Here is a 23598-nt window from a genome sequence, read left to right on the forward strand (position 1 = left end):
TTCCCCGAGTTGAATTCCTGGATTGTGAGCGGTGTGTGGCTCATTGAAATGGGACCTTGCCAACGGAAGAGTGTGTCGGCGCTTTGCAGGAAAAGTTTGCTTTGGACCGGGCTGGTCCTTTGCCTGAGCACTGTCGCTGACGGGACCTGGAAGACTGGACTTTACAAAACAGCATCACACACCTCCATCTATCAGAAAAAGTAAGTATTCACTTTGATTTCATGGATCTTGTTTCTTTTTTCTAACTCGCATTGTCTTGATGCTTCCTTGCCCTCCATCAATCTCACGCCTCTTATTCCTGACACTTGGCTTCCCTTTCCCTGCCCATGTATACACCCACTCTACAAATGTCCCACTTTCCCACATTCTTAGAATGTCCATGTTAATATCCAAACCTGTCATTTAAAAAAAAACGACTGGTAGTTTTGTTAAGGGAAGGAGAACAATGACACTTTATTTTCCTGATGTAACTTCTCCCAATTACCCACATTATCTTTATGCTCTGTGTTTATGTGTATATGCACCAATTTTGACTATAACATTACATAGCAGTTTAAAGGATGGATGTTTTAAAGACTTGACATACATGTAATGCCTGAGGAACTCATTATGTTATATTTCCATAGTGAATATAGACTTTATAAATGTTATCTCTCAAGGCTCAGAACCCAAATTGGGTGTGAGATTAAGTAAAATGCTGTGACGGTTGAATAAGCATCATTTATTGTCTTTTTGGTTTCGGTTTGTTGTAATAATTGTCCGGCATGATCATTAATGTGTAAACCTTAAAGGTTGAAGGAACATAATCTATTCTGGAATGCTGGTCGATCTCCAGTTTGTTTCAGAGCCATTCTTCTCATTTGCTACTACAAGGTGCCAGGGGTTACACTTAGTATAGTATAGTATATGTAGTATAGTATATGTTGAATCTATAAAACTGAGTTTGATACCAGCTTGCCATTTGGCGGCCAGCTACAGCTATCATCTAATACCGTAGCCGACCCCCTCTATTCTGCTTCTTTTCTCACATTGTTTTCTCATAACATTTATTGTTGAGATTGATTCATCTTATGCACAATGATGTGTTTATTTACCACATTCTGGTGTAATTTCACATTTTAGGACAATTGAGGTATTTGAATTTTGAGGTATAACTGTATATGTGAGTTGTAAAACCCTGCTCAAGGTGTCTCGCCAGGTGAAACCTACCTTGAAATGTAAGTGTGTGGTCAGATAGGGTGTGTGGCCAAGGGGCCACAACTCCTGAGTGACGATGAGGCCCTCTCTCCTGGAAATGTCCAGGTGGCTTTCGTGGCTCCCAGCCTTCTGCCGCTGCTTGGCTCCCTCCTCAGTCAGGGCCTGAGGTTTGTGGACATATTTACTAAACACAAGCAGCTGGAACTCCATCGCATCTGGTTTGCCTTTTTTTTTCCAGGAAGGTAGATACGTTTACAGTGGGTCTGTAAGTGCTACACATCATCAATTAGATGGAAGCTGCTGCTGCGTCCACAGGGGTCAGTGAGTTTAAGGTGTCACTCATTCACCTGCCATTGTGTGCAAATTTTAAAAACGCTTGCAGTTTGCAGTGACTTTGAGCTTCATGGCTGGTGAGGCACTGCCTCTTTAGTTCATTTCCGGCCCTTTGTATTGAGTTGTGGACTCCTATAGAGCAGCTACACACAATAACCAGCACACAAAGCATTCTAGATATTGATATTCCAGAATCTGCACCTATTCCAGCTGTATTTCTTTGGAATTTGTGCTACCTGCGAAAACGGTCTGTTTTAATTTATTCCACCCACGGCCCGCCTCCAGGCACGCCCACTCCACTGTGGTTGGTCACACTCCCTAAGTGCTCAGAAGGACTTCCGGTGTTGTGCCGATAGCGGCCGAACCCGAGCAGAGCTTTCGGGGGAAGGCAGAGAGCGTATCTGGCCTACAGCGCACGCCCATATAAGGAAGCCCGGCAATCTGTGACATCACAAACTGCCAGTGTTAGAAGGCCCTCTGAAACCGAGCATTCAGAGCCATCCCAAACTTCTTTCAGGGCTCACTGCCAAATGCGCAACCCTCATTATCTGACACTTTGGCATCATTTAACAAGATAATACAACATTCTAACTACATTTATAGGTCAGAATAATAGGGTGCCCTTTAAGCTGAGAGGAGAGACTCCCTGTTGCCACATCTTAGCTTTTTGGCCTTTATTTGATAAAATATGTAAATTTTGCGAACAAAAGATGTTTTTTTAACAATTAGAATTATACAAAAAATAAATTTATAGTACAAATCAGTGGATAATTATTATATTATTATATTATGTCCTGGCCTCCCAGTGGAAAATTTTGCACAATAAAGTTTTCTATATTAGAAGAAAGAGAAAAAAGCATGCATTCCCTCCCCAGTATTACTCAAGTTGAAAGGGGATTAACAACACTGGAGTAATTTCTCGACCGGCGCAGTCACTCTGTGCAGGGCTGATAAAGTGTTCATTCATGCTTGTCCTTTTTTTTTTAAAACTACATACGGCCGTTCTATCTACATAGTTCTATGCACAGAAGGGGGGGAGGTAGCCCCATCTTTAGTTGGTGCCTCGTCCATTTCTTTATCTTACCCTTGATGGCTTGTCACGGTCTGACAGGCAGTCTGAGCCCTGTGGGCCGCCTCATTCCTCATCCCTCATCCCTCATCCATCTTAACCCTATCCACATCTTTTTAAGCATGGGAATAGAGATGACTGAGATTCCGCGGGCTTGGGTTATAGCACAATGGCTTAGGAGTTGCTACTCAAAGGACTTGAGTTAATTACATTTGAATTATAATTCTGCCAGCTGACCAAGTTGTTTTTATTAAAGTCATATACTGCACTTCATCGTACCGAGAGCTATAGTTAGTATAGCATAGTATATTATACCTATAAACAATATAAAAAATCTTTATGCAGAGTGACATACACTATTCAGGTTTTGATAAAGCTGTCAAATGTATGGGGAGCACGTGTGCCTTATGATCTGGTTGATGATTTATGATTTTTGTGATGCTCCCACGTATGAGTTGCTTGATATCACTCTTGGTGAATCCACCCCTTCACTTGCAAACACTTAAAGAGGCACATATCTGTGACGTGCTCAAAGCAACAGGTGTCCACACCTGAAAGGCCCGGACAGACAAAGACAAATGAGGGCTTTCCTTTTCTCAACAGTTGTTGTGAAGAAACACTTGGCGGTGACCTCTGATGCCCTTTGGGGCGCTTCGACTTCACTGTCATCTCCACGACATGTGCACACATACACACTCATGTACATGCTCCAACTTGGAACATAAAGAGCCACCATCCCTTGAGTTTCTTATCATGTAATAGTCATTTAAAGCACCGCCACCCCTTGTGTATCTTATCATGTATTGCTCATTTCATTTCTCAACATTTCTTAGTGCGCCAATTGGCTTTTTAAGCAGCTGCAGACCCTTTTGCTTTTATTAATGGCTTTGCAATATTTGTGTTCTCAGCACATTTGTCTTGAATGCCTCATTTCCATCCTTTGGGATTAAGTCAGTCCCATAATTGTCTTTCTCTTTCCGAGAAGCTCGTTTATGTGACCCCCATGACAAAACTCCTCTCTTTCTGGCTGTTTGCCTCATCTGCACTTTGTTCTGTAGTATTTCCTCTTCAGACAGAAATCAAAAGAAATTACATTCAATTTTTATCAGGCTTGCTATGCAAAAGTCTCAGCGTTCCGCCAGCTTTATTGTTGTAATGACTTTTTTTCACAGTAGATTTATCAATGGATCATGTCACAGTACATGTTGAAATGTGTGTTTCCTTCCATAAACCACAGCCCTCCAGTGGTGGCAGCACTCATACAGTCCCAGATCATGATGTTACCGCCACCAAACTTAACTGTAGGCCAGACACAATGATCTTGAGATGCACTTGTGTTGGCAGCTACTTACGCAATAATGCTGGTGTGTTTACTTATTTTTGGTGGCTATTAAATCTATACTGTTATACAAGCTGAAGATATACCGTAATAAAAATGTTTCCTGTTTACTCCGCCACAACTGTGTCCAACAAAAAAGTGCATATTCATCTTCAAAAGACCCAGGGCGTAAAGAGAAGCCGTTAAAGGGGACCTATTATGGTCATTTTCAGCCCTTTGTATTGACTTGTGAACCCCTATAGAGAAGCTACACACAATAACTCACAAGGAAACCTTAGTAGATCTTCCAGAATCTCCACTTATTCCAGCTGTATTTCCAAAATGGTCTGTTAATTTATTCCACCCACAGCCTGCCTCCAGGCCCGCCCACTTTGCTATAATTGGTCCCAAGCGCTCCCGAGAACTTCTGGACTACTGACGAACCCCACTTTCTAATTTTGTGAGTGAGGCGGTACCATCACAAATTTCTTTCAGGGTTCACTTCCAACGGCACAAACCTCATTATATGAAACTTTGGCTTCGTTTAAGAAGATATACAACATTCTGAACAACATTCAGAAAAGTGACCCCCTTTAATTGCTTTGTTATATTCTGCTCGTGTTAATAATTCGAATGGTGGTTTTGTCATCCTTCCATGGGGAATGATTGCACAAGCGGTTTGGCTTTCTGCTGCTTCCTAAAAGTTGTGAATTACTGTCATGCACATTTTCCACTAACATCTGACCATACAGCATTTTTGCCCTTGCCAACCTTTTTGGCTTCATCTGCCAGCTTTTTCCACCTCTCTCCACTTGTCCAGTCTGGTAGTACACTTAGCGGTGTTATGAAAGATGCAGCCCGAAAGAGCTGCAAGGCAAACAGATGGGCCAATGCTGAGATTTCACTGTAAGAATTTCATTTTCAAACTGCTGGCGCGAGATGGTTGATGATTTGTTTAGCTTGGGCGCAGCGATGACAGGGTGCCATGTGTGCTGCCCAGGTTTAATACTCGCAGTGGACCTGCTTGGTGCTGCTTGTGCCAGTGAAATAGTGTGGCTTTGTCATAAGGTGCTTCAGAAGACATTTTTAATGAAAGCGCTCTAAGCAACTGTGCCCCAAAAGAAATGAAGTTGTGTAATGTTTGTTTCTTTCGGCTTTTTCGTGATTACGGAGTCGCCGCAGCGGATCTGATTTTTGGCTGGAGCCCTTTATATTCCGGATGCCCTTCCTGACGAATACCGATGATGTTTACTAGTGGAGATTCGAACCCGAGGCGTCCACTCCAATGTCCAGAACGCTAACCACTACACCACGGCAAGCTCTAAATTTAGTAATAATTGTGTAATAATTCTCTCAAATGGAATGAGTAGACTTAACTGGCTGTAGGGTATTTTAAAATCTGTTACTCTTTCAGACAGAGTTGCATGGAGGCAGTTGATTTGCCGAAAGAGAAAGAAGAATTCTTTCAGATCCCACGGGAGATAATTCTGATCTATAAAATTACAGAGAACAGTTATGTTACAGCTTGCAGGCAAATAGAAGGCTCGTCGATCTTTATATGCTCCCCTGCATGCAGTATTGTCTGTTCTCGTCATCAGACTTTTCATTAAGCTGGTTAGGAAATTGTAAAATGCCAAGTGCTCTTGTTGTTTCCTTTCCTCTGTGATAATTGCATAAGTGCAAAGCAAAGAGAGTGGAAGGCCATAAAAGATCCCCCCCACTAGTAGCAGCCTTTGCTGTTCCCAGGTGTACCCCCCCCACTGCCCTATGATAGTCTGGGAAACTGATCTTTATCTGGTTGCAGGTGGTTAATGCACGGGAGAAGACCACCCCCACACTATGCTGCTCTACGTAACTGCAGCACCTTCCAGAGATGGGGACGTGAGTTTGCGACTTGGATTCGTGTTGCACTAATGTCGCGCACAGAGAGACTTCAGACTTGGACTTGCGCTCAAAAGACTTAAGACTCAACCCAGACTCTTGTGTTGCTCCCTCCATCCTGTCACTGTCGTTGCATCCATGGATCCAGATGTAGTTTACCACCACCAATGTATGGGTGAGGAGTAAACCTATAATGGGTTCCCCTTATTGGGTGTCTTGAAAAATGCTTTAACAAATCTAATACATTATTATTATTATCTGCAGTATGTGCTCGCCTTACATTCCGTGTAGTCTTCTCACCTTCTTAACTTAGTCTCTATTCACGTCCTTTGTTGAGGCTGCTCCTTTTGGAATAAGTGTCACGAAAAGCCAAACTGCACTTAGTGTAGCATCAACCCTTTCACTAAACGTTTGTTACTCGTTCAAAGTTTAGCCAAGATGACAACTGTGCTTTTGTGCAACTTTTGAGGCATTTTCTCCTAATTCTTTGAAACTGACATTGAAATTTTGAGTTTGGCCCCTTGGAGTTCAACTTTATGACTACATTGGGCTGCCGACGACTGTTGCTAACCATATACTTTTAAGGGAAAACTGCACTTTTTTAAATTTTGCTCATTTTTCACAAACTGGATGTAAAACATGAACACATATTTCTTTCTTTTTTCTGTGCATTCTAATTAGAGAAAATTAGTTAGTATGAGCTAGCTAACAATGTACGTTATGGGACCTACATATTTGGGCCCCTAACAAAAAAAACACGCCAACAATGTACCGTTTACATAACTAATTTGTTTATTAATTAAGCTACAACAATATTGTTACTTTAGGAGCTAAAACGACAAACTATATCCGATTTATCCGACGGCGTAGACGCCTCATTAGCCGCTCATCTCAGCATCATTCTCAGACAGAAGAGTGGATACGTAGCTCTAAATTTTGCATTTAGATTTTGCAAGTCAGCATTTTTTACCTGAGGACTGGAGCATATGTCTTGTGCTGGAAGACACAGCCATCCCGATGAGAGCGGAAATAGTAACGTTAATCGTTAATAATCGTTTCTATGCTACTACTGTTGACAGAATAGTGTATAAGCTGCCGGGCTAAATCAAAGCGCTAAGGAAAGATGTTTCGGTGATGTTTTCAATCATCTAAATATGTCAAGATACTGTAAGTATTACGCGTTATCATGAATGAACTTGTTAATGCACGATCAAAGCATATACGTATGTCAAATGATGAAACATTGTTAGAGGCTTTTTTGGAGGGCTTTGTAGTTGAACTAGATACCTCCTAATGACGTGCATTGTTAGCTAGCTCATATTAACTTGGTTTCTCTTGTTATAATGCACAGATAATGGAAAGAAATGTGTTTGTGTTTCATATAAGAATTGTGGATGATGGGCAAAATTCCCTAAAAGTGCAGTTTTCCTTTAAAGAGATTGGACTGCAGGCTTCCTGTGTGTAGTTGTAGATGTCTATCCCCATCAAGTCTCCGTGTACCATAGTCTGACAAAATATTTCTAGTGCGATAACAAGGCACAAAGCTCAAATCGTGACTACATAACAAATCACACCATCCAATACTGGGTGGTACAGTAACTGGACATAGCCATCATTGGACTAAATGGACTAAAATCCATATTATAAGGAATGTTTGCAGTTTCCCTTCAGAAGGAAAAAGGGGGTTCATGTCAATGCAAGCAGGTGTACCTAATAAAGTGTCTGGAAAGTTTATATGAAGATCTCCATAGGAGTGCAGATTTCCTGTAAGGTTCTTCTATCAGTAAATCTTTGTGTGCGGCCACTGCTACATGTGGGGATTGTTAATGGTAGCTGCTTAGCATCCTCTGCCTTTGGCTCTTTCCTTTAGCATAAATAGTCTCTCTCTCTCTTTTTCATACACACACACACACGCTAACATATGGTCATGCATATTGACAAACAGGCTGTGGTACACCCCCCCTTCCACGCCATCAAACACACTGGCAGCAGAACACACAAAGTTGTGTGCTAAATGTTTCCTTTGTGGTTTCTAAATGGAGCTCCCCCTCTGTGCACATTTATTGATTGTGTAAACACACTCTATATTAACAGTTTGCCATGTTTTTCTCCTCCAGCTATCACCATATGAAGGTAATCGGAAGCTTTGTACATGTCACTGTTCATAAAATTCAAGTAACTTTTTAACTTTTTTTCATGCACTAAGATGTAACGACTTCAAATTGAAGGATGAGACGAGAAAAGCTGATTGTTCCATCAAGTCTGCTATCAGATGTGAAGCCCTGACCCTGAATAAGCTCATTTTCCTTGCAGGTCGTTCTCTTTACAGGCTCAGACGCTTGTGATAATGTCGTACTAAGCCTCTGTGGAAACTGGACTCATGACCCTGCCTTGGCATGTGCTGAAACCCTTCATCTCAGTATGGGACCTTGTCTTCCTCTCCAGTCCCCCACTTGTGTGGCGTTATCTCCTGCTGAGAACTGAATGCAAATGAATGGAGCCGGTAGTGTAAATACAGCCTACAATGCACTTGTGCATATCTTGTGACTGATTAAAACTGTGTAAACACCATAAAGGAGTTTGAAAACAAAAGACTCGGGGGGAGGTGAATGGAGACTGTGAGACTAATTTTCTTTTGTGAGCGCGCCACATCACTGTGCATGTCCTTTTTCTTTTGAGGATGTCTTCAAACGATCTACTTCCTTTAATTGTCAAATGCTGTTTTCTTGCACCCACAGAACAAACATTCAAGCTTATTTTCCTTTTTCCTCCATGTCTTCTTTCAGAAACTGGTGTCCTCACACAGTTACCAAGACAGTGAGCTGCCAGGTGCAGAATGGGACGGTGGTGCAGCGGGTCTACCAGACGTGCCGCTGGCCACAGGGATGTACAGGAGGCAGGTGAGGAGATGCAACCATACTTTTCACAGTGCCAGTCACTCAACAATGAATCCACAAAAAAATGCAGTTTTTGAAGTCAGTTTTATTCTCGATGAACACATGCATGATGTTACAGTCGCCACCACCCAAATCCAATGCGTCACATGACAAACAGTTCTCACTTTGATACAAACATCCATAATTAAACATGTCTCTGTAAGAGTACCGATCAAACTGAGCATTATCAGCTTTGTAAATTCCAAATGATTGCTCTCAGAGTGCATAAATGTACCTAATCCTGTTCTTAGGAGTACAGCGCATATCGCAACAATCTGTTCTATCAGCATCCTACGGTAACACCAGTTAGATTAGGGTTTACCGTTGAAACTCTACCGTGATGAGCTGAACTCAAGTGTGTAATGGTTTATGTTTTTCAGCTACAGGACAGTTGTGAGACCTTCTTATAAAACTGTGTATCGCACTGTGACCTCACTGGAGTGGAAGTGCTGTGCAGGATTCAGCGGGACCGCCTGTGAAGAAGGTAAGTCCAGACAGGAGGTCATAGCACTTGGATGGTGTAAATGGGGAGAGGAAGCAGATTACTTACATAATACTCTACTAATTATCTTGACTCGTTTTCTGTTAATTTCATAGATCATGTTTATAAAAGTACATGAGATTATGGCCCAAAATGGTATCAAACCACTTTTTAGTCTTAGTCTTTTGGGCCAAATTACTTTATATTTTAGTCACTTTTGTATGTGATAGTCCACAAAATTAATATGAATTCTGCAGTGTAGAGTTAATTGTATATATTGTATATCATATAATTGTATATGACCCCTATATTGGGGGTCACCGGTGACACATTTTTTAGGCAGGATTTACATTACATAACAGTAACATACACATAAACTACAGAATTGACATTAGCACAACCAGCCTAACTTTGGCCTGATGCTATCAGCAAAGTTTGTGGAAACTAAAATCTGAAACAAACGCTAATCTGTTCCGGAAAGCAAAAAAAATATTTTTTGGCATGAGGTTTGAAATGCATATAAGTACATGTAATGCTTTAATAAATGAATATTTAAGGTAACTTTTACCTTCATTCAAGACATATACAATTATATACCTTATACATATAAACCGGATTTTATGACCACCATCATCAATGTTAGTATCAAGCACTGATGTTTTCATTTTATGGCTGCAGTATAAATTATACCCACACACACACACACACGCACACATATAGTGTGTAATGACTTCCTTTAGCGACCCCCACCCCGGCTTGTCCTGGCTGCCTAGGGAGAAGGGTGGGTTGGCTGGTTGGGTCAGGACTTGACTGGGTGTAACATGAATTGCCCGGCCTTTTGTGATGCACGACACAATAAATATTTACAGTGTCTGAAGTGGCAGTTTGGCTGAAAGCAGAGCCAGTTTTTGTGTTTTAAGCTCCCACATGCTTCAGGTGAGAACTATGTGATCATAGTTGAATCTGAAATGATATTCACAAGCGGCCCGCCCAGATGTTTACTAACAAAATCAGAGGAGAGAGGAAATGATCCAATTAAGTTGTTGCCAGAAGAGATTCCCCTCTGGTTGCCATGGTAGTATGGGGGTGTCGAGCCAGCAGGGATGCTGGGATTAGCCACTTAACAGAGCGCTGTTTCGGGTGGCTCAGATCACAGGCTGCGCTGAGTGGAAGTGACAGGTCCCATTCACTGGAGCCTTTACTCTCCTGCACTGTGGACGTTATCCAGGGCCACCAACACTTTGTTCTGTCCCTGCCATGTGTGCAGAAACGCTCAGAAGAGCTCACAACCTGACAGCACACTGCCACCTGCCTCATTCACTGCTTTAAGGCAAAATAAAAGCTTGTACACCAGGGGTTTCAAACTCACAGCCCGCGGGCCAAATGCGGCCCGCGAGACACTAGTTTGAGGCCCCCACCTTGATACCAAAGTTTAATGTTGAAATGACACCTTAAAGCTGTGTGCACACCAGACACAATTAACACGATTTTGCCCCGCCCATACTGTTACCCTACTCTGTTACCCCGCCCTGTTTTGCTTTGGATTAGCAATGAAGCTAAAGGCTTATGACGCTGGGTACAAATAAATGCAGGAAATTATTTGGAATAAAATGGAAAATACACGTCAAGATAAAGCATCTCAATAACATGTTGTTAAAGTTACGACGCTGCTCCCAGATGGAACTGAGTACGATGCTAACTTGCTAATTGGGTAAAATTATTAAGTTTCATTAATGTTCATGTTAAAGGTTAAATAACTGTTAATACTGTACATTTGAATCTGAAAAAAAATATTTCTCTAACAACTGTATGTGGTTTCTTACGTCTTTCTCATTTGCTGTTTTATTGTTATTTTGCTTATTAATTACTGATTGATTGATTTATTGTCTTTATTCTTAATTTTTTAATCTTATTTTGTGTATACAGTGAAGAAAATAAGTATTTGAACACCCTGCTATTTTGCTATTTCTTCCACTTAGAAATCATGGAGGGGTCTGAAATTTTCATCGTAGGTGCATGTCCACTGTGAGAGAGATAAACTAAAAAGAAAAATCCAGAAATCACAATGCATGATTTTTTAACAATTTATTTGTGTGATACAGCTGCAAATAAGTATTTGAACACCTGTGTATCATCTAGAATTCTGACCCTGAAAGACCTGTTAGTCTGCCCATTAGAAGTCCACCTGCACTCCATGTATCATCCTGAATCAGATGCACCTGTTTGAGGTCGTTAGCTGCATAAAGACACCTGTCCACCCCATACAATCAGTAAGACTTTAACTTGTAACATGGCGAAGACCAAAGAGCTGTCCAAAGACACCAGAGACAAAATTGTACACCTCCACAAGGCTGGAAAGGGCTACGGAGCAATTACCAAGCAGCTTGGTGAAAAAAGGTCCACTGTTGGAGCTATCATTAGAAAATGGAAGAAGCTAAACATGACGGTCAATCTCAATCGGAGTGGAGCCCCATGCAAGATATCACCTCGTGGGGTCTCAATGATTCTAAGAAAGGTGAGGAATCAGCCCAGAACTACACGACAGGACTTGGTCAATGACCTGAAAAGAGCTGGGACCACCGTTTCCAAGGTTACTGTAGGTAATACACTAAGACGTCATGATGTGAAATCATGCATGGCACGAAAGGTTCCCCTGCTTAAACCAGCACATGTCAAGGCCCGTCTTAAGTTTGCATATGACCATTTGGATGATACAGAGGAGTCATGGGAGAAAGTTTTATGGTCAGATGAGACCAAAATAGAACTTTTTGGTCATAATTCCAATAAGCGTGTTTGGAGGAAGAAGAATGAAGAGTACAATCCGAAGAACACTATCCCTACTGTGAAGCATGGGGGTGGTAGCATCATGCTTTGGGGGTGTTTTTCTGCACATGGGACAGGACGAGTGCACTGCATTAAAGAGAGGATGACTGGGGCCGTGTATTGTGAGATTTTGGGGAACAACCTCCTTCCCTCTGTCAGAGCATTGAAGATGGGTCGTGGCTGGGTCTTCCAACACGACAACGACCCGAAGCACACAGCCAGGAAAACCAAGGAGTGGCTCCGTAAGAAGCATATCAAGGTTCTAGCATGGCCCAGCCAGTCTCCAGACCTGAACCCAATCGAAAATCTTTGGAGGGAGCTCAAACTCCGTGTTTCTCAGCGACAGCCCAGAAACCTGACTGATCTAGAGAAGATCTGTGTGGAGGAGTGGGCCAAGATCCCTCCTGCAGTGTGTGCAAACCTGGTGAAAAACTACAGGAAACGTTTGACCTCTGTAATAGCAAACAAAGGCTACTGTACCAAATATTAACATTCATTTTCTCAGGTGTTCAAATACTTATTTGCAGCTGTATCACACAAATAAATTGTTAAAAAATCATGCATTGTGATTTCTGGATTTTTCTTTTTAGTTTATCTCTCTCACAGTGGACATGCACCTACGATGAAAATTTCAGACCCCTCCATGATTTCTAAGTGGGAGAAATAGCAAAATAGCAGGGTGTTCAAATACTTATTTTCTTCACTGTAGAAAAATAAAAATTAAGATACTTGAGAACAGTGGAATGTTTTATCAGATATTTTGGTATGGAAAACCGGAACCCAAGTACTGAAAAAGTGTAGGGTATAGCAGAAGCAAAAGCATTGAAGATAGTTTTTTCATTGATTTTTTTTCCAGTTTTTAAAAAATGCGTTTTGGGTTTTTTTTTGAAAACCTGATGCGGCCCGGCTTCACCCAGAACCTAGCTCCCGTGGCCCCCAGGTAAATTGAGTTTGAGACCCCTGTTGTACACTGATGCAGGCTTAAACTGTTGCCATAGAGCAGTGGTTCTCAATCATTCCCTCACTGGGTCAGAAATGTTTTCCCAATCCCCCCCTCCCCCAATTTTAATACTATTGACAAACTATAGACTGAACTCAAACTGAAACCAGCAGCAGTGACGCATACAAGCATATCCAGAGGCAAATTGCATGCTGAGTATGACAAATCATACATGTTGGCAGGTCTGCACTAATAATGAAAGTCCTCCCTGCCTCTCACGCCCACACCTCACCCCACCCCCAACCCACTCTTTCAGAAGCATTGCCATAGAGTGCAATGTGAAAGCTGCACTGGCAGTTCAATGAGTACAAGTATGAAAGGCAAGCTCTTAAACCTGTGTGTGTGACTATCTCTTTTCTTTAGGGATTTTCTTTGGCATGTCACGGAGCACGTTTGACCTTGAGTTGAATTTAACAGACTTGGTAAAGTACAAACATCCCACTGTCTGGACAAAACATTATTAACATTCTACTTTAAAGCTCATTAATCTCTTGAAAAGGCGGAACCATATACCATTTATAGTCATCTCGTTCTCATCATCCTTTTTGCTTTGCTTGTCAGACTGTGGAAAATGTGTGTGATTTGCTGATTTACTCACAACGGCCTGCGTTGACCCCCTTGGTTCTCTCGTCGGGCCACCTCAGGTCGCTACTGACTCCCAGGCATGGTATGCATTACAGCATATTAACATGTTGGCTGCCTCCAAGTGCAAAATGAGGGAAAGCTGCATACGCTGATAGTGCACTCACTGATGTGGTTAAATGGAGATGAGACAGTTGTTTTCTCTTGAGTCTTTCTTCTGTTTTTTAGTTCTGTATCTTAGCGGTAGCAGCAGCATATAGATATAAATGAAGGATGATAATATGGAGGTGGCACAGCGGCCGTGTGGTTAGCACGCAGACCTCACAGCTAGGAGACCAGGGTTCAATTCCACCCTCGGCCATCTCTGTGTGGAGTTTCCAAGTTTTCTTCGGGTACTCCGGTTTCTTCCCACATTCCAAAAACATGCTAGGTTAATTGGCGACTCCAAATTGTCCATAGGTATGAATGTGAGTGTGAATGATTGTTTGTCTATATGTGCCCTGTGATTGGCTGGCGACCAGTCCAGGGTGTACCCCGCCTCTCGCCCCAAAGACAGCTGGGATAGGCTCCAGCACCCCCGCGCTCCTCATGAGGAAAAGCGGTAGAAAATGAATGAATGCATGAATGATAATATGGAGAGATGGTACCATTCAGGATTTGGAGCTGATCTTATTCATACCAGTAACACAAGCATTGACTCCATAGGAATTTAAGCTGTGTAAGATAACTGTGCATCCGACAGACACCTTTCACATGCACACTTTTTTTTGTTGACTGCCTCACCCCAACCTCATTTGGATAAAATTCCAAGTCAGTGGTGTAATTATATAGTCCTAATTGTTTTCTACGAGGTTTGGGAGATATTGCCTTACCTCTGGAAGTGGAACATAATGGTCTTTATTGCTGATTGGGTCCAAAGGAAAAAAAAAAGTCTAAGCATTTGCAGATGGAGGACATTTCATAGCCTGCCAGGAAGAGGGATTTAATGTATGCTTGGTTAGCTTTGGCATTCTAAGTTAAGTAAATGTTTATTTTCAGATGGCATATCATCCAACACAAACTGTGAAATAATTCCCATTATCAGACAATATAGTTATATCAGAATAACAGAACAGTGATGCTGGTTGCCAGTCTTTGAACTTGTGTAACATTTATCTTTATCACAAAGTGACATCTTGGTGATATCTTGGTTGTGATTTGATTTATGGCACAGATCCTTCAAGCATATGCATGAATCTTATCAGAAGAGGGGGAGTCTGCCAAGCGACATACAACGTGTGGGGGAATGTAGACTGGAATTAGCATGGGTATCAAAGCCCCGCCACAGGGGGTCCTCATCAAGATGTATTTCACAGCCAAGCGGAGGCTGCTGTTTTGGGATGCAATTTGTGGTATGGCTGGAAGGCTGACGAGCGTTGTCCTTAATAAGCTGCAGAAACGTAATCTGTGTTTTCACAGCTTTGTGCAGCCTTATCACGGGCGTACACACTAAACCCGCCGCTTTAAACATCACTCGACCACACTTTGTAAAGAAGAGTGGGCGTGTGTGTGTGTGTGGATGTTGCTATATTTATGTGTGTATGTCTGCCGATGTGAATGTGGGCTAGGAGGCGGGAAGTGATGCATTTCAGGATTTGTACAGTGAAGGATTCAGCTGTTTGGTGCTTAGCTGCTACAAATATGTCACACTTTAGTAGCTGTGAACAGAGGGAGTGATGTCTTCATGGACCACACAGATCCCAGGATCATTAGACCGGCATCACATCTTTTAGTAAAGTGTTTACAATGTTACTCGTTGGCTTTGTTTAGACGCGTGACTTACATTGCATTGTTTTGAAGTGTTTCTGAGAAGGTCTACAAAGACACATACTGTACATGGCATATTGAGGAAAGCAGTTGCAGAAAGGCTGCACAGCAGCTGATCTTCATGGTTGTGTCAATGGCAAAAGCAGCACATGTGCCGAAACCCAAATTGGAAGCAACTGAAGTGGAGCTAAAGCGGACTCATTCTCCAAGATGAACAACCGGTTCTTTCAGACCAACCACGCGTCTCTCAAGGGAATCTTCTGGACAGTTATTCATTAAAAACACCACTGAATATAAGGCCAACGATATTACAATACTTTTAAATGTATATTTATCTATTGTGAACTAAGAGCTCATTGAATATTCCATGTTATCCAAAGCACTATAATCATAATCATAATTATACTCTTGTTATAATGGTGTCATAATAGTTAGCCCTTAACAATCATATACTTTGTATATCCAAAAATAGTTTAGTCATTTATAACTATTTTGATATTTAGTCCAACACTTTATAGAGCAGTATATTTTATAGATTTGGTGTGCAGTATAAACTTTCCAGGCCAGTCAGTTAGGTTTTATGCTTTTGGCTCCTGGACTGGGAACGCCAATTCCATTCACTGATTTATTTATTATTTCTCAACTCTTCCCCTGGGAGCTCATTCAGAAGTGTTTTTCCTAGAGTACGAAAAAGTAGGCCTCAGTGCATTAAAAAAAAAAAGAAAGAAAAAAAAGAGTCATACATTTCAGGGGTTTAAAATAGACACAATTACACATGTTCCTGTGTCCCTGTAAAGCTGCTAATGTGGGCAAATCCACAAACTTAAAAACCTGACAGATCATGCATTCAGTCACAGTTAAGATGACATAGAACATTTGAGGTAAAAACAAGGCTTATCTTGCAAGACAATAAAGAGCCATATGCAGACTCACTGCCAAAAGACCCCAACAGGGTCTTACTTGGTCCATGTTGGTTGCAAGGCATATGAGAAGGTGCAAGAGATGCTATTATAATCTTAACAACAATCAGAAAATTACCTTTTTAGTGCCAGCTACTACTACTGATATTATTGTGTTTATAAAAGTATAACCTCATTGGCATCTTTTCCTAAACCGATCCAACAAGTACTCCCACTCTTTTATCCCTCATCCGCAATAATTTATGCCAGTAAAACATCAACCCTGTATGCTTCCTCATCATATCTTTGTTGGGACGTATAGTATTTTAATCTACTGTTCCACTTATCATCATCTTTAGCGCTTTAAAGCTGTGTATGATACAATCTTGGCTTTTGAGCCTGCTGAGAACAAAGTCATAGAAAGCAGCCGCTAAGTCCATTCCCTGGCCTATTTTGGATATTTTGCATATTATCACAGTCTAATGAAGAGTATGTATCAGCAATAGCTTGTGTTTTGGATAAGCCATCCATCCATTTTGTGTAGTACTTGTGCTCATTAGTGTCATAGATGACCTAAAGCCTATCCCAGCTGACTTTGGCAAGAGGCTGAGTATACCTTGGATTGGTCCCTAGCCAATCACAGGGCACAAAAAACATTTACACTCACTACACACCTTTAGAATCCCCAATCAATTTAACATGCATGTTTTGGAGAACATACACAAGGCGCAAGGACGGACAGGAAAAGTACATCTGCCTCTACATCGTTGGAGAAGTCATAAACAATAGATTTCAACCGAGGTAATAGCACACCACTGCGGTGCATTCACTGACATACACCGCCACACATTGTGTTGTGACTCCGATATCCAGACAGTGAGGCTAACCACTATGCCACCATGTTTTGGAGAAATATTATTTTTTTTCAATCATTACACTTGGAGAGACTTGTTTGTTTTGAAAGCATCACTTGCTTGTTTCCATGTGAGTTATTGACTTCATCTTCACATTTAAAGTCCCCCCCCCACGTCCATCAATGACAGCAAAAAGCTTACACTGGAAACGTTTACAGTTGGAATTTTGCTTGGATAGATTCCTCTTGCTGTCTTAGTAGTTGTGTACACACCACTGGTTTTCAAAATGTGGCTGCTCGTTTGTCTCTGTTATGGGTTCTTAAACAATCACGGTGCAACGTCGGCAAAGACCGACTGTTGCCGCTAAGTGGGTGGGATACGATGGAGCCGACCTTGAAGCCTCCACTCCCATGTACGCTCAACCACAAACACACCACATCACACAGATCTTGTTGCGGTTTGTAGTGGTGACATCATTTATAGGCCCTCGAAGGCAGACCTCCCAAAGTATCACGCCTCCCCTCCTCCTCCTCCTTTTCCTCGCCAAGTTCTGGATATGACTGTTGCCTATGTTGGTGTGAGTTCAACTCTGAGCTGATATTTGCTTTGGTATTTGTCTCCATCTGCTTCCGTGGCGCCTGATGCGGTGCTGAGCAGGGATGAGAGCAGCGGTGCTGATGATTGTGATCAGCTCTGGAGAATAGGCGAGTAAAGATTAACTGCAGCCACATGTCTGCTTGACTTCCAATATTCTTCAGCAGAGATGAAGGACCTCTCACGATTGGGCAGAAGAGAGAACACAAAAGAACTTGTTTCTCATGCCCAAATGAAAGTGTCAAGTGTCACAAACATATGACGAAAGGAGTGAGTTGTGCAGTTTTTTTTTTCTTTTGCCAAGTGTTAAATCATTTTACAAACACTCCCAAATTTATGAATGAATCTTTGCCCAAGGACAGTAGTGTAATTATTTGGCCATGAGTACATTTTACCAAATGGAACATATACAGACAGTTATCATCATTATAAATTATAATAATAATAATGACTAATATTAGTGTTGGGTCAAAATTATTGAATTTTCAGGTATTTCCATGAGGGATTAAAACATTGCTGGATGTTTTTCCAACAATATGAGGTTTCACTGTGCCTGCACAACCTCCACAAACCATGATAGCAATGCATTCAGATGTACTCAAACATTATTGACACACTGGCCCAAAAATAATTAAAATAATGAATTAAAAAAATAGGGCGGCACGGCGGACGAGTGGTTAGCGCGCAGACCTCACAGCTAGGAGACCAGGGTTCAAGCCCACACTCGGCCATCTCTGTGTGGAGTTTGCATGTTCTCCCCATGCATGCGTGGGTTTTCTCCGGGTACTCCGGTTTCCTCCCACATTCCAAAAACATGCTAGGTTAATTGGCGACTCCAAATTGTCCATAGGTATGAATGTGAGTGTGAATGGTTGTTTGTCTATATGTGCCCTGTGATTGGCTGCCGACCAGTCCAGGGTGTACCCCGCCTTTCGCCTGAAGACAGCTGGGATAGGCTCTAGTACCCCCGCGAGAATAAGCGGTAGAAAATTAATGAATGAATGTAAAAAATAAATAATAATAATAATATATATATTTTTAGTATTAAAAAAAACTTCCAAAAAGCCATCCATCCATCCATTTTTCATACCACTTATCCTCATTACGGTCACATGTGATGTGGAGCCTACCCCAGCTGACTTTGTGTGAGAGAGGCAGCGACTTGTCAATCACAACATTCATACAGATCAGTGCCCCCCGTTTGATATACTATCGAGAAACACAATAATATTGAAAGAAATAAATCACCCAGCATTAGCTTTAATGGGAATGTTGAAGGCGTAAAGGAAAGGTACTTTGCATCATGCTTCTAATTTTTCAATTCTTAATTGCCAAATAAGTGTTAAAGGCAGTTTAATGACCGAAGTGCTAAAACACTCATAATTGGCAATGGGTTTAGATGATAAAAGTTCTTATAAAAAGTTCTTAAATGCTTAAAAAGTCAATGTGAGTGTGTTCTCATGTCAACTTTACAGATGAAGTTTTTGGTTAAATTCCAAATTGTACAACCCTTGCAAGTGAGTGGATGTGTTAAGATGTTTTAACATCGGTTTTTAGGGTGTCTCCACTACCATGCAAAAAAATCCCACCACTGCATTATTGTGTTTCACAACAAGTGAAGTATCATTTGCATTAATAGAGCATGTAAGGCATGCATCATTAAGGAGGAGAAAGTGTTTGTTTCTGCGCTGCTCTGCACTATTTCCTGGGGTCACGTCCTTTTTACATGCACACATTCGCCAGCACAGACATCCACTGCAGAGTACCTACCAGCACCTTCTTCTTTAAAGGGACATCTTGTTCTGATTACCTCATGGGAGCACTGTGCACTTTATGCTTACCTTTTTCCGATACTGCTAAGACAATGTTGGGGGGGCCAGCAGGGTGATCTCATTAACAACAGGACGTACCCCTGAACCTCTAAACCCAGGCCTGCATTCCGCCTTCTCGCCTGCCCCCTTGGGAGTCATACAGGGGGCTCCAGCGGTGCTGTTGTTTAGGTTGGACTAATGCCATATCCACATCGCATAGTCGGCATTGTGCATGATGACCTCCCTTTGCCTCTATCAGCGCCATAAATACAGCCCACAGAGCGTGTGTTGCCTGTTGCTGCTTCCTCGGGTGTTTATGATTCTCACCCGTTTATACAATACACACACTTGGAAATATGCTGTAGGCACACACCTGCTCTTATTAGCTCATATACCATATTTGCCCACACACACACACATCACCCATGTCCCCAAAAAAAAGATCTCATACACATTTGGCTATCTGTCTTTTGTCACAAGCACACACACCAGCTGCGTTTGTTCTCAGTGACAGATTGGCAGTAAACCACAGCTAATGTGCCAGATTTGGAGCTCTGTGCTGTGGATGGAGCCATGATGGACAAAAGGATTATGTCATGCACTATTATTTTTTTTGGCAGACGTGCATGATCTGTGCAAACTCTGTAGAGGCACCGTGTAGTACATACATCATCTGGCAGGATCCAAATCTACGACTGTGATGTTCCATTACTGTAAGTCATTGGAGGTAAAAGTGGAGGAAAACTGCACTGGGCTGTGATTCAGTTAGGCTGTTATTGATTTCCATGAGATAGTCAACACTGCATAGTATCTCGCTGCTGCATCAGATTAAAGTCAACAATTTTAACTGACTTGGGTGAAGGCCAGAAAAGCCTTAAGTATTACATGCCTGGTTTGGCTCTGGCAAAAACAGATTCAGTGTTGAGTGATGTTATAATTGTGTTTGGGATTTTTCATCACCTCACTGTGGTAGAGTGGAGTAGTCATGACAGACAGTGGCTATGTCGTTGGAAAAGGTTAGTTCATTGGTAGGGATGAGCGAGTACACCACTATCTGTATCTGTGTTTGTATCTATTCACCCATCTAAATGATCTGTATTCGTATCCATACTCTGCGTAGGTGGGGTATAAGCCGGAAGTGGGTGTGCTTTTACCCAAAATGGGCAGTGCTCAAAGATGTACATTATATGTGTACTGTGTATGTGTGTAAGTGATCCTTGAGATTTTATTCTTTCATTATTTTTAAAGAGCCGTGTGAAGTTGGTGATTCATGCAAACAGCCTTGTTCAAATCTGTCAGCCTTGTTGACTGTATTTTTCTCAAAAGCACAGTGTTCAGTACTACAAGCTGTTTACCAGCTGTCTTTATATCACCAGCCAAACCAGCCCATGCAAGCAGGCAAAAAAAACCGACAGTGACTGATGCACGTCGTGCCCAATAATAAAAATATAAATAAATACAAGTTATGAAACAAGTTTAAGATTGCAAAGTGCATACTGCAACGTATAGGGAGGTGTAATATTTTAGCAGCCATACATGCAGGATGTTTGATGCCGCTCTTGTGCAACTGTGCAAGTGTACCTAATGTTCTGGCTAGACAATGAGTGTATAATACTTCATTTTAGCCGCCCTTTTAATTCAGCAGAGCATAAAAGTATCTTACATTTGACTTGCTCATAAATGTAGCATTAGCCAGCACTCCTTTGTGTGTATTTTAACAAAGTTTAAAACAAACAAACAAAAAAAACCCACTTGCTTTTCCTCATCAGAAGTACAACAGTGACAAGCACCTCACACATGCCTGACCCCTTCAGGGTAATGCAAGTGCTTGTTGATACAATATTTCACTTTCTGACATTTGTCCTTTACATTTTTCACACTTCTTGTATGAAAAGTAGGTGATAAAAAACCAAAAAATATAGGAGTTAAAATAATGACACTATAAACAGTGCAGTAAGGGAATAAATGCAATATATCAAAATCTCACTCTATTTGAGTGTTGTAATCATACATTTATGAAAATAAATTTATTGTACAGTTCAATGGACAAATATATTTATTTTATTCTTGTTTATTATTTATTTATTTTTTTGTAGTCAATGCACCAGGAGCGCCAGAGATTTTGTAAACCATGTGTTTTGTAAACCACGTCACAAATCACAAAAAGAGTTATTTGCATGGCACTTGACACATGAGGTCACATTCATAAATGAAAAACAGAACCAACTGAACCCTAAATGAGATTTCCTGGTGAGCCGCAGGGCTTTTTGCGCGGTTGAACTTGGCAGTTCAGTTTGGAATGAAATTAACCAAAAAAGTCTGACTCGGCCCATTTTGCATCTTTACTCTCAGACACTGTTTTGTTTTGTTTTTTTTAACCACAAAAAGGGCATCTTTAGCCCAAAGACTGCCCTTGTTGCCATAATAGTTGCCGTGCTGCAAAGACACATCTCCTCCATAGCAATATCCATTCTTGTGATTGCATTCTGAAGTTTTGATTAAAGTTCAGTGTGATTAGACAGAAAAGGTTGAGATGCGCCAACAAAAGTGATGTGGTTATACAAGCCACAAAATAAAACTTATTTTGGCAATGTAGCTATGTGCGCTGGACGCTGTTCTACTCACATTAAGGCTTTTTCGTTTATTTGGGCATTCGCTATCATCTTATCCAGTGATGAGTTGTTACATTTAAACCCAGCTAATGCGTACAAATGAACCCTTCACGTTTATGCATATACTCAGGCACTCAAGAACAGAAGGAGCTAATTAAAGGAGAGCCACGCTACTCGATCAATGAAATGTAGTGAGGGATGACTGTATAAATTAAATGTATGTTGCCGTGTAAAACCTAAAAATGTTTCCAAAATACTTCCATGCCTTTCATCCTTTTTTTTTTCCCTGCTTGTGTTTTGGGCAGAAGCCCTGAGAAGAGAACAATAAACATCACTCTACTGACACCAAATATGGTTTGTCGTCAGAAAAAGAGTGGCTATTGTTAATTTCTCATCATGATGGGGAAAGAAAATAGAGAGGACAAAGGGGTTGCTGTTAAACATTTAAGGTAATAATTTACAAAGTACAGACTGAAATACTAAGCGCAATCCTTCATAGCCACAACTTCAACTTAATGCTCAAATATTTCATCATAAGTTCAAACGTCAATTTAGTAGCCAGTGTTATTTGCTTCAGAAATGGGGTAAGTACAATGTGTCCTTATTTAGTTCTGGGGGTAACAGTAAATCAAACCGACGAGATTTCTTTTTAGGATGATTGCCTGAGATAGCAAGAAATAAGAGTACAGTTTGTATTACATTAATTTTTCACAATAGTCATGCTTTCATGGATTTATGTTTTCTTATGTTCTCTCTTTTTGGCTCATGAGTTCATCTCGGAGGCCAGCGTGGATCCCATCAGGGGTTCAGATACTACAGAGGTCATTGAAAGTCACAATGAAGACTTGCACTAAGGTTCTTGCTTCCTATCTAAGATTTGCACACAGGATAAGGGCATGTTGCTCAGGATCATTCATCCATCTTTTTTGCCAAGCCGGAATTCCTTCCCCCTGGCTGCACCTGACACCTTATCCCCATTTGTTAAGTCTTTTTTTTAATCCCTAAAGGGAAGCAAAGTGGTTTGTTGCTTTTTTTTCCCTGCAGGTATTACTGCACACTAGTACACACTTATTGTGCTTATCACCCAATAAGATTGACCCCAAAACATGATTTGCAGTTTATAGCCGGGAATGATGTTGAATGAATTATTTGCAGTGTGTGTGTGTGTGGGGGGGGGGGGGGGGGGTCTGGCACTGGAAAAGCCTGACCCAGTTCAGGGAGAACAGCCTCTGGAAGACCATCGCTGCATTACAGCCACAAAATCAGAAGAACAGCCCACAATTTATATTTAGTTAGGTATAGCTGCAGACATAAACCAGAAAAATAAATATTGTAATCATGATAACATATGCAATCTCTGAAATGACCTGTTTTTTGTCTCTCCTTTCCTCTTAAACATATC

At 41.3% G+C, this 23598-nt stretch overlaps 2 protein-coding genes across 2 annotated transcripts in view; both read left to right on the plus strand.

Moving 5' to 3' along the window:
* The window catches only part of LOC131128344 (AP-1 complex subunit beta-1), a 117350-nt gene that overhangs the window by 1626 nt on the left and 92126 nt on the right, over positions 1–23598 (plus strand). The window lies entirely within an intron of this gene.
* emid1 (EMI domain containing 1) overlaps positions 1–23598 on the plus strand; it is a 64715-nt gene that overhangs the window by 155 nt on the left and 40962 nt on the right. Inside the window, exons 1-3 of the mRNA XM_058069706.2 lie at positions 1–200; positions 8585–8698; positions 9115–9218. The exon at positions 1–200 is cut by the window's left edge and continues 155 nt beyond it. Coding sequence (XP_057925689.2) covers positions 49–200; positions 8585–8698; positions 9115–9218 — 370 coding nt within the window. The 5' untranslated portion in view covers positions 1–48. The remainder of the gene's footprint in view (positions 201–8584; positions 8699–9114; positions 9219–23598) is intronic.

Source organism: Doryrhamphus excisus, linkage group LG3 (assembly GCF_037039965.1).
Source record: "Doryrhamphus excisus strain RoL-2023G ecotype Guam linkage group LG3, RoL_Dexc_Guam_v1.1, whole genome shotgun sequence".
NCBI lineage: Eukaryota > Metazoa > Chordata > Actinopteri > Syngnathiformes > Syngnathidae > Doryrhamphus > Doryrhamphus excisus.